Here is an 11,665-nt window from a genome sequence, read left to right as displayed (position 1 = left end):
TTATTTAGGCCGACAGGTAATGATTAAAAAAATTGGGGATAATTGATGAATGTGCTGGAAGATGTGATTTATTACCTTCTGCCACGTCATTTTGGTCACTGAATTTAACTCTGTTTAAAACGACGCCGTTTTCATGATGGGCCTCCCAATCCTCGGCCTTAAACTAGCCCATATAGGATACTCCATACTAATTGGGCTAATTACCGAATAGGTCCGCTTAGTCTGTTTGACTTGGCAAGCCCAACTCATTATTATTATTATTATTATTATTATTATTATTATTTTACATTTGAATTTTGAAAGGTTTATAGTTAAAAGGTTATATAATTTTATTAAATTTTATTACAAAATAAACTAAAAATCCTAAAATTTATTAATAAAATAAAATAATATAATAAAATAATATAATAAAATTGTTAAAAATATTTAATTCCTATAAAATTTTGATAACTTACGTAACACCAAATACAATTATCAGATATTTTTTTCTCATAATTTAATGGCTCTACCCGTCCAACAATTTAATTGAGTTGGGTTAAGTCGTTAACCTTAAGCATATGTCGACATATTTTTCACATGTTTGACCACGTAGTGTGAAACATGTATTATTGACCCTAAAATAAAATTTTAAATTCCTTAAAAATAATTAATAGAAAAAAATTAGAATATAGTTGAACCATGGTTGACCTTCTTTCATGGTAAAAAAAATTCAAATTTCGGATTTTCATAANAAAAAAAAAAAAAAAAAAAAAAAAAAAAAAAATTGTATTTTTGCTAATTTTGAAAAAAAAATTTGCCCCAAATCTACCAATTAAATAATAATAATAATAATTGAATAGCAGATGAAATAAAATTTATTTTTTATCATTAAAAAAGAGAGAGAAAGAGAAAATAAAAAGATGTGTTCTATAAATANAAAAAAAAAAAAAAAAAAAAAAAAAAAAAAAAAAAAGATTCTCAGGCGAAGGCAGGCAAGCAATGGAGGTCTAAAGCTGACTCAATCTCTCCCTCCCTCCCCGATAGAGAAATTTCAACCATTCACTTCAATTCTTCAAACGCCGTCGTTTCTGCACTCCTCTGATTTCCTCTCTGTCGTCTTCTCCGCCCGCTTCCATCGGCGGCGTTCGCTCAGTCCGGTGAGCTCCTTGTCTCCGGCCTGGATTACCTTTTTGTTTCTTTTCTTTTCTTTTCGTACTCGCGTAATGACTTTTGTGTTTGTATCTTTGAATGTGGAGGTTGCTTTGAAATGGCTTTTGTCTTCGCGGTCTTGGGTTTAGGGTTTGAATTGATGATTATTTTGGGTGGATGATTTTAATTTATGAGATGATCAGTCAACGTTGTGGACTTAGGGGTTTTGATCTGCGTACTTTGGGAAATTCAATTCGGTATTTGGTTCTATATGGATTTGTCTTTTGTATTTTGTTTGAAACAATGATTGGAGTTGTGCATTTAGTCTTCGTTTGGTTCATATGATTCTGAGAAACCGAGGGAGATTTTGAGAGTACGGTACCTAGGGGAGTTCGTTTCTTTAATCATCTTAGCTTTCTTTTTTTCTTATTAGTCGCGTTAAACTTTAAAGAAACCTCAGAGGTCTTTCATCAACGACGCTAGTAGTGCTACTTTTAGAAATGCCAAATTGCTCGAGAAAGAAAGGTCTCCTTCGTATCCGTTATGTGATTTCTTTCATTAATTCCTCCTTTTCTTCCTTTCTTTCTGTTGTGGTGGTCGTGGATTGGAGGGGCTTATATCTGTGAAAAGCCAGAGCTACATTTGCGTAATATCCTGGGGGTGAAACTGTTATTAACTTATCACATGTAATTCTTTGTTTGATTTTCCATTTTCTGTAGGCGTCTTAAACGATACGAGTTGTGTATGATGTGCCGAAAAGAATTTAGTTACTAGTTGATCGAATGCAATATCTGCTTTCACCAGTATGATATTACATATTTTTATGAGAGCTTTTGCTAAACTTCTGGAGGGTTATTTGTTTCTTTAATGTGATGTTTATTCAGATTGGAAGCTTTGTGGATTGACAGAGTTGTATCAAAGGGCTGCAGCAACATCAATTTAAGTTATCTGTAAGTGATGTACTTATCTTTGAGAATCTTTCTTTTTAGTCTAATGTTGTATGTCTACTGTATAGCAGTGATTGGGTGAAATGTTTTGTTCATTTCTTATTAATCTCTGAAATTTGACTTTTCTATGTTAATTAATTAAAGAATGTTTTATTATTTGATTTGATCTAGTTAGTCAGATTGATGCTATTTTTAAAAATAAAAAACTAGTGATGCTAATTTAAGTTGTAAATTGTGCAATGTCTTGTTCCATTCTTCTGTTGTTTTGCCCCATGATAGGTTAAATAATGTTTGTGCTAAATTCAGAATCCTTATATTCTTTTTTGGTGGGTGATGTGGTTTTCACTTGCTTAAAATTGTAAAAGGCAGGTGTAATAAAATGCAATGTTTCTGTTTCCAGCCAGCATACATAAATAGTATGACAGAAATTATTGTCGTATAATTATTTTCTCTTTTAGCAGATCAAAATTTGTTACTTTTCTCCATCTCTTTGTGGTGTCTGCCAAACTGGGTTTCTGCTTACGCCTTCGACTCGATCGATATATCACATTGGTGTTGAATCTATGAGTAGTTGCGAATCAGAATTGACATGTAGTGGGCCAAACACTGCAGCCTTGTTCTAGAGTTCTATGCTTTCTTTGTCCTTTATTGTGTTACTGGACTTAGATGGACGTTCCCTCAGTGGAACTGAATTGTGAAAGTGAAGGAGACTCTTACCCTTTATTGATGGCACAACCAGAAAATTCTAACAGCAGTGAGCATATCATTGACGTAACTGGCACTGGTGATTCTACCCCCTCTAGTTTACCTCATGGTAGGAATTCAAATGGCTTAAATTTATCACAACCTGAAGATAGGCCTTCAAGTAGTACACAAGTTCCCTTGTCTCAACCTTCAATTTCTTCTACTGGATCAAATTCTAGGAATTCTTCATTCATAAGAAGAGGAGATGCGCGACGGCGTAGAAGTCCATTAAATTCTGGCTTATGGATATCTATTGAATTACTACTCACTATGAGCCAGATTATTGCAGCTATTATTGTCTTATCATTGTCAAAGAACGAAAAACCTCGTGCACCTTTGTTTGCGTGGATTGTGGGATATGCATCTGGGTGTGGTGCCACCCTTCCTCTCCTCTATTGGCGTTATCGACACCACAATCAAGCTTCAGAACAAAGTTCTCTTCAGTCCAGCCAGAATTCTTCTCGCATTAATGCTCCTGCTGGGCCATTCTCTCTTTCTGTTTCTAGGGCGTCAGAAGGGGAAGAACTTCAGCATCCTGCCCCATCCCCTAGAGGCAGTCAAGGGTCAGGAGTAGTAACAGGAAGGTATGGGGTTTTTATGGTTGTACCAGTGTACTTTAATTATTGGCCGTGATTGAAAAATAACCCAATTTCTGTTGTCTTGTGGCATTACTTTTATTTGATCGATTTTGGATTTTCAGTTCATGAGATTAGTTCATCAATTTATACTTGCTGATTGCTATTTTCTGTTGATGTTTTAGATCATGAAAGTTGAATTGGGAGTGAGAGAGAGAAAACACGATTGTAATAATTATGGGAAATCAAGCATAAGAGCTCTTACTTCTTGCACTTTTTATCTTCTCTTTTATTGCCTTGCTTCAAATTATGCATGAGATCCTGATTCCCGTACGCTATTACATGGCTTGTAGCTCAATTATTAGAGCAGTTAATCTAACCTCATAGGGGTGTGGCAATCTCATTAGGCAGGTTGCTGTTTTGACTGAATCACACATTCATCATTACACGTTTATTTTATTTGATTCTTTTGGACATAGAAACTAAACGCATGCCAGAACTGCCGTGGCCTTGGCCTTGATTAACACCAAATGCCTCTAATAATCATGTTCCAAGGGTACAAAGCATAAAAATAGTCATGTTCAAGGGTGTGGCAGTCTTTTGCATACTATAGGTGCTCAATTCCTTGTTTCTTGATCTTTTCTCGATGCCTTTTTTTTCCCTTCGCTTTTCCAGAAGTTAAGCAGTAATTGTCCTTACATTTGGGATTGTGGTAATTTTGCATGCAGATTTAAAGTGTTGGTCGAATATTTGAAGATGGGCCTGGATTGCTTCTTTGCTGTTTGGTTTGTAGTTGGTAACGTTTGGATCTTTGGAGGGCATTCATCAGCCTCCGAGGCTCCTAACTTGTACAGGTTTGTGCTGTTAGACCATGTGTATTTGTAGATGCACAATGGCGTTTCTATAATGGATTTTATTAATTTCTTTCTCATTCTTTGCAGGCTATGTATAGTGTTTCTTACCTTTAGCTGTATTGGTTACGCCATGCCTTTCATTCTATGTGTAACCATCTGCTGTTGCCTACCATGTATAATTTCCATCCTTGGGTTTAGAGAGGAGTTGACACAGACCCGAGGAGCCACAGCAGAATCTATTAATGCTTTACCAGCTTATAAATTTAAGCTGAAGAAAAGTAGAAGCGGAGATGATAGAGAAAACAACTCCGGGGCTGGTGAAGGAGGAGGGGTTGTGGCTGCTGGAACTGAAAAGGAGCGAGTGATCTCTGGAGAAGATGCTGTAAGTACACTACAATCTGTTCTATTCAATACTAACTTTATCATTGTTTTAACTATTCACCTTTTGGCTTTCAAATTTTAATTTTTATTTGTTCGTAAAATTTTTTGTTTTAAAAACAAAATTTGCTTTTCAGAATCTCACATTTTCTCTCTCCAACCTACCTTAAAATATTTCCCTCTCCTTAAAATTTCGATTCTCTCCAACTTTTCTCTTTTTCTTTTTCTTTTTCTTTTGTTTTTGTTCTCTGTAAAATTCTTCCTTCTCTCTTTAACTTATCCTCCCCTCTTCAGCGTCTCTCTAAAAAGTTCTTCACAACTTTTGTTTCTCCCTCTTAACTTAAATATTCATCTTGACCCATTAGTATTAGTTTGAAACACAATTTTTTTGCGCAATTATTTTCTTTACTATATAACTAGCAGCCACTTAATAAGGCCATAATTGATAACGTCTTTACAATAGTTTTTATCCTTTTTAAGCAAGTATTCAAATTCTTAGTCAAATTTCAAAAACAAAAATAAGGTTTTGAATTTCGTTTGAAATTTTAAAAACACTTTCAAAAGTAGTTATCATTAACCCAAAAATCTATAGTCTATAGGAGGAAGTAGTGTTAGTTTAATTTTAAAGGAGCAAAGTGATCATCTGTCAGTTGGGAAATCTCACTTAATGCAACCGCATGAAATGGATATCAGTTGATTTGGAAATTATAGGATAAAAGTTTTGATGGGTTCCCACTAATGCTTGGATGAGAGCCTCGTTTCTGTTGCATTCTCGTAGAATTTAGTGAATATTTAAATAAAACTAATACTAATTGTTCTAAAATTGATGTGCAGGTCTGTTGCATTTGCTTAGCAAAATACGCCAACAATGATGAACTGAGAGAGTTGCCATGTTCTCACTTTTTTCACAAGGACTGTGTAGATAAATGGTTGAAAATCAACGCACTGTGCCCACTGTGCAAAACCGAGGTCGGTGAGAGTATCATCAGCTCTCTTGATGGGGCTAATAGACAACAGGGTGATTCTTGAGGAAAGCGGCTTTGACTACACCACACCGTGTTCTAAGTTCTCTGGATGGCTTCTGCTGCAAGTGTAGTAAGTATAAGCTCATCCTTCCTTAAGCCGTTCAACCTTATTTTTCGGTTCTTATGCGGCATTCATTAGAGCCTTCGACAACATCTTGTAGCAAATCCATCCATTGTCAATATCGGCAGATGGTGCATGCTCGACGTTTTGAACGAGTGGAGATCGTTGTGACTGCTCGTGTATATACAAGGTATATACTTGTATAATCACACTTTCTCTTGTATTGCCCTCAGTTTTGTGGTATAATAGCTATGATAATGAATAATTAGTCCGAGTATAATATGAATGTTTGCAAGTCATCCATTGAAGAATTAATCCAACTTCTTTGTTAACATCACCAACCTTAACCCTCGTTTCATCTCCCCATCCCGTGTAGTTGTTGAACTAAAAAACACCGCGTGTGAAACAGGAAAACATTCAACAAAAGTCGATTGTCAATGACTTGATAGACTTGTGAGAAAGGTCAATTAAGAACACTTACCCAAGGGTGTCGAGGACATTGTTCTTGCTAAATTACACATAGCCCTTCTCCAAGGCCTTATACTGCTATTCTTTGGGACTGTACTGTAGGTCATTGATCTACACATAGCCCTTTCTTTTTTCACAATGTAAAACGACTTCAAAGCCCAGTGTCCTTTTTCATTGATCTCACAATCTACCTTCTTCAGGGCCCGGTGTCCTCGTTAGGACTCGTTCCCTTCTCCATCGATATGGTATCCCCCTTTTAGGGCCCAGCGTTCTCACTGACACTCGTTTCTTCCTCCAATTGATGTGGGATCTCATAGTCCACTCTTTTTGGAGCCTAGCATCCTTGCTGACACACTGCCTTGTGTCCACCTCTGGAGGTTTAGCCTCTTTGTTGGTACATTGTTCGATGTCTAGCTCTGATACCATTTGTAATGGCTCAAGTCCAATGCTAGAAGACATTATCCTCTTTTAGTTTTCTCTTTCAGCTTCCTCTCCACACGTTCGTAAATAATGTTTCTCTCTCCTCTTTCTCCTCTCCTCAATAGAAGATTGTTTCTACTCCTTCTCCCCCAAGGATTCTGAGGGAGCTAGAGGTTTACATACTTTGACTCAGTCGGTGGACAACGGATGAGAGACACAGATTGCTATGGGTTATGACTTCTAAGCCTACATTTAAGGCTCAAATTGTGATTATAAATTACTATTTATTAATTTAAACATAATTGTCTATTCAGCAAGCCACGTCAACAGATTAGAAGTCTACATGGACAGTCAGTTGGTTTAACCAATTCTAACCTTCTAAGTTATTATTATTCCAACCTTCTAAGTTATTATTATTAAAAATTTACAGATTAGAATGATAAACTTAAAACTTTAGAAACTAAATACATAACTAAAAATATTTTTCCTTGTCAATCACAGATTTTTAAATAAATAAAAAAAAATAATAGTGATTATTAAAAATAATTTATCTATATTAAAAAGAACTCTCCACTTTCATAATGACTATTTAAAATATTATTGTTATTATTTAAAAATTATTACTCTTTTATTTTTTTAAAAAACTATCACATAAATATGGTTGATTTAAGGATTAAATTGATCTACCTCGTTAACAATTTTTTAAATATAGAGTCAGAAATTGACCTACTACCGAAAAGGATAATTTACCTTTTTACCCTTTGAGCTTTAACTCTTATTTAGTTTATACGTTTTTTTTTTAACGAACCCATCTAAATTTAATTTAAACTTTAGACTTTAGACTTTAGACTTGACATGTTTAGTCACACTAGATTTTTAGTTGGTAGTAATATTTTAAAAACCAATTTAAAATTTTTAATAGTAATTACAAATTTATTTTAAGTGAAATGAAAGAGGGGAGGGAAGAAGTCAGAAAAGAGAGAGAAATAAGATAAAGAGGAGAGAGAAACTTATTAATTATTAATTATTAATTATTTTTAATTTTAGAGCAATTTTATTTTCCCCCACGTTTGGATGAAATCCATTCTGCAAACTAAACTCATACGGGTGGCCTGAGGAAGCAAGAACGAGACGCAGAGAGTGAGCGCTGAAGGCTGAAGGAGCAATGGCGCTTCTCAATTCCTCTCTATCTGTTTCTACTCCCACCAACGCTTCTCTTCCAAATCTATCCTTCTTCAGGTTCTTCATTTTCTTTTTACTATCTTACAACCAATACTTCCCTCTTATCCACTGAAAACTCATTCCTAAATTCTTCTCTAATTCGCAGCAATCGACCCGGAAACTTGCCCTCTCGGAAAATAATTGGAATCTACAAGAAATTCAATCTCTGTTCGACTTCAATCTCAAAATCCACCTCAGAAAATGTATTTTCCAGAAGGGATTTGTTGCTATTCGGGCTTTCTTCTTCGTTTGTTCTGACATTTCCATCATTAGGTCAGTTTTTCTTGCTGTGGTTTGCTTATTTTTCTGCTTCTCCTCTGTTGAAAAATGATCCATAGGTTAATTTCGTGATGGAATAGCTTGAGGTTTGAGATGGATGAAGAGATAAGGCTTTGATTTCAGGTTCTCTTGCGGAGGAAGAGTTGAAGGCTGCTACAATGGTCGATGAAGTAAATGCTTATTCTTATATTTATCCACTGGAATTGCCGTCTACTAATTTCGCCTTCAAATGGTAGAGATTTCTGTTTAAACTTTTGACTGTGTTGTTTTCTTTTGATAAACTTAAATTGAAACTACAGATTGTTGTTCTGAACCTTCTACTTGACCCTTCAAGAATCTATACCTTAGATTTCATTTCCTTTCCAAAATGTTGGTAATCTTTCGTGGAAAAGAAAGTTGCAGCAGAAGTTTTTTGATGGGTAAAACATCAATTGAGTAGGTGTTTTTTCTTTCTAGACAATGATTTTTCACGCAGTCATACCATGTTTCTTTATGATTTTCCACTTGGAATGGGGCTTATATGTGCACGCCTTATCCCAACAATAAGAACGTGTTTGGAACGACTTTCTAAGTGTTCTCAAACATTTGGAAAGTCATGGAAAGTCATTCCAAATAGACCCCAAGTCTCCTTTGTTTCTGAACATGTATGTGTAATCTAAATTTGAAAGCGCCGCTTTACCCTGAAAGGAAAATGAGCTTTGCTCCTCTAGGCTCCCGGCGGTCTCGTGGTTCGCAAGAAGGAAAAAGAACTCATCCTTTGGCACAAGAAGATAAAAAGAAAACTTCCTCTATTGATGAACAGTGAATCGATGGAACGCACGACTAATGTGGCTACTAAGCTATTTCTTTGGAAAACTCGTATGGAGATGTATGAAGGATGAGATTTAAGGTCACTAGTAGTATGAAGTCGTTTGGATAGTCAATGAAAACTCTGAATTTAGTTGGGAAACAATTTCTATATATTCTTTATTATTGAGTGTTTTTGGCTTTAAGGTTTCACTTTTCTTGTTCTATTGAACTTCTTTTTGACATTTCCTTAAGTTTTTTTTCCTTCTTCCCATCATTGTTTCATGTCCTTAAATTGTATGATACATAACTCCTTATCTTTTCAAGGGTGGAATCAAGAAAACCCGAACGCTATTCTTCGGCTGCTCCACTGTCTCGTAAGATTAAGAAACATAGTTTGTTCTTTGAGCAACTTGAATTATTTAGATTTTTTTCATATTAACTTCATTGGGTTTGCACACGTCCTAGCTGATGCACGATTGAGGATTGTCTCTGAGCGAGTTGATTTCGTCGACAACCTTATCATATCGGTTACGGTAATTTCTTGTTCAATTTGATATCAATTATTTCATTCTCTTTTTAGGTTGATAGTTTTTATCATCTTCTTTGTTTCAGATAGGCCCTCCAAATTCCATGTATATAAAATCAAAGGACAAGAGTACTTGGACAGCAAAAGATGTTGCAGACTCTGTTTTATCCGACAAATCTGCATTGGTAATAGTTTCTTGCTTTTTACCCCCAAATATTTGGACAAAGCTTCATTTGAATTCATGTTCTTGTTCGTCTTGCAGCGGGTCACTTCGAGTCAGCGCCTGGCCGAGAGTTCAGTCCTAGATACTCATTCAAGTAATGTAAGTAAACTATGAAGTCCTGTTGTTAGGTTCAGTATATATGTCGCCTGGCCGAGAGCGTTTATAATAGTCCTCTGGCTCTCTCAGATTGATGGTGAGCCGTACTGGTATTATGAGTACCTTGTTCGAAAGTCGCCAACAAAAATCGTATGTCTCGTCTTTCTGATCGCCATGTTTCCTCTCAGTAGAAAACATTACAAATATTTGATTACTTGAGGACTCTAATGAACCGTGCAGGTCGGAGAATCCAACATTTACAGGCATTATGTTGCATCGACCGCAGAACGAGATGGTAAGTTCTTGATTTCTAGTCTGCATTCTGTCGAACAAGTTATAAATGGGTAAAAAACTTGCTATAGCATAACCCCATCTTGTCACCTGCAAAGCATATTACAATTTCCTTCTTGAAACCTGGGGTATCAGAGGTATATTCGTTGCATTATGCTTATAGCTCACTTTTCGGAAGCTTCGTCCACTCGAAAGCCAACTTTAAACGACGATAAAAGTTTTAAGTTATTAAGTTTTCACATTCGGAGTTTGAATTCGAGACCCGGAAAGGTATTTCTAAACGTTCCAAACACTTCGAAAAGAGAAGGTGAAAAGTGTGTGAAATGTGGTGATTTTGTGTAGGCTCATCCAAGCTTTAGTGACTGGAAAATTTGTAGGTGTTCTTGCTTGTACTCACCTATATGTAGGGGTTTTTTGTTTCAATGAACTGAGGGTACCAATAATGCTTCAATTGCAGGCTTTCTGTATTCTATCAATGCTTCAACTCTTGGGGCGCAATGGAACTCTGTAAACTCTCCCTTTTCTGGAATTTAATGATGTTTGTGATGTAAAATCAGTTAGTACCTAATTACCTATAAAATGTCTCTTTTTTGGGCAGATGGGACCTTTTCTGCAGAAAACGGTCGAGTCTTTTCGACTTCTTCCTCCCACGGAAGACTACGTTCCTCCATACAAGGATCCATGGAGATTTTGGTGACATTTTTTGTATCCACACTGCATTTCCAAGCATTTTTGTATCGTATTCTTTTGTCGAGTGAGTTCTAGTTCATTTTCGAGATCTAGGCGTAGCTACAGATTTTGAAGGGTCAGCTTTAGACAAAGTTGATCTCTCCAGGATCAAACTATGTTGTGTATTTCATTGCCACTTCAAGTCCAAAAACCTTCAATGGCATAAAACTTTCAAAATCATGCTCATGGCCATTACACAGCAGGAACTTGAACCTGATTGAACTTGAAAAGAATATGAAAAGATCAGCTTGTAACTTTTATCCTTTATCCGATGAGCGACGGTCCTTCCACTCAACACCTTCGGATCATTAAGGCCGACTTTCGTTCCTGGTCAACGGGTGGGTCTTGTAGTCAAGCTCTCTTCTGTCTTTGCACTTGCACTCAAGGACCAATCTCCTTCTGACCCGATGAAATTTTTGCACGCCTCTTGGGAGGCCTACACCCCATAGGAATTTTTATTTAAAAAAAAGAAAAAAAAGAATCATAGTTTAAAAAACTAAATAGAGTCTTGAGCTAAAAGTATCTAAAACAAAAAAAAAAATATAGTTAGAATTGGTTGGACATGCCTATAAAAAAAAAAAAAAAGTTTATGGAACTGTTATTTAGGCTTGTGTTTACACAAATTTTTATGGTACGAACGAAAAGACTGGAAAGGAGGGACGAGAGATGAAGATCTCCCTATCTATGGATAGAAAATTTTCCAGGTCAAAACCTTACTTTCCTGGGGTGATCCCTTGCACTCTTTGCATCCATTTCTTTTATTGCATGCTTTGTTGCTTCATCCACTTCCCAATATGGGTTCTTTTTCGTTATCTCTGCCATAATCTTCTGCCTCAAATAAAGAACTAAATGAATAATAAAACCACTCGTCCTATAGTTAAATCCTCCTACAAAAAGTTAAAAAATAAACG

The 11,665-nt window shown here is 35.9% G+C and overlaps 2 protein-coding genes across 4 annotated transcripts; both read left to right on the top strand.

Annotated features, from left to right (window-relative positions):
- The first annotated feature begins 941 nt into the window (after positions 1–941).
- Positions 942–6,017, top strand: LOC111805156 (E3 ubiquitin-protein ligase At1g63170-like). 3 transcript variants are annotated; one of them, XR_002816619.1, is made up of 7 exons: positions 942–1,136; positions 2,013–2,078; positions 2,537–3,403; positions 4,123–4,248; positions 4,336–4,630; positions 5,461–5,721; positions 5,813–6,017. XR_002816619.1 is itself a non-coding variant. In XM_023690074.1 (6 exons), exons 3-6 carry the CDS (start codon positions 2,742–2,744, stop codon positions 5,653–5,655), a joined length of 1,278 nt encoding a protein of 425 aa, XP_023545842.1. In that variant the 5' UTR covers positions 942–1,136; positions 2,013–2,078; positions 2,537–2,741; the 3' UTR covers positions 5,656–6,017. The 3 variants fall into 3 exon arrangements, 2 of the variants coding, with proteins under 2 accessions (XP_023545842.1, XP_023545843.1); XM_023690074.1 differs by having other exon boundaries at positions 5,461–6,017; XM_023690075.1 differs by having other exon boundaries at positions 2,534–3,403; positions 5,461–6,017.
- Positions 6,018–7,669: 1,652 nt separating this feature from the next.
- Positions 7,670–10,934, top strand: LOC111804794 (psbP domain-containing protein 5, chloroplastic). Its single transcript, XM_023689582.1, has 11 exons — positions 7,670–7,839; positions 7,928–8,094; positions 8,224–8,332; positions 9,214–9,263; positions 9,355–9,422; positions 9,502–9,600; positions 9,678–9,737; positions 9,825–9,884; positions 9,975–10,029; positions 10,483–10,532; positions 10,624–10,934. Exons 1-11 carry the CDS (start codon positions 7,766–7,768, stop codon positions 10,720–10,722), a joined length of 891 nt encoding a protein of 296 aa, XP_023545350.1. The 5' UTR covers positions 7,670–7,765; the 3' UTR covers positions 10,723–10,934.
- The last annotated feature ends 731 nt before the right edge of the window (positions 10,935–11,665 follow it).

Source organism: Cucurbita pepo, chromosome LG11, assembly GCF_002806865.2.
Source record: "Cucurbita pepo subsp. pepo cultivar mu-cu-16 chromosome LG11, ASM280686v2, whole genome shotgun sequence".
Classification (NCBI taxonomy): Eukaryota; Viridiplantae; Streptophyta; class Magnoliopsida; order Cucurbitales; family Cucurbitaceae; genus Cucurbita; species Cucurbita pepo.
The sequence above is the reverse complement of the archived record's forward strand: the minus strand, read 5'-3'. Positions and strand labels throughout refer to the sequence as shown.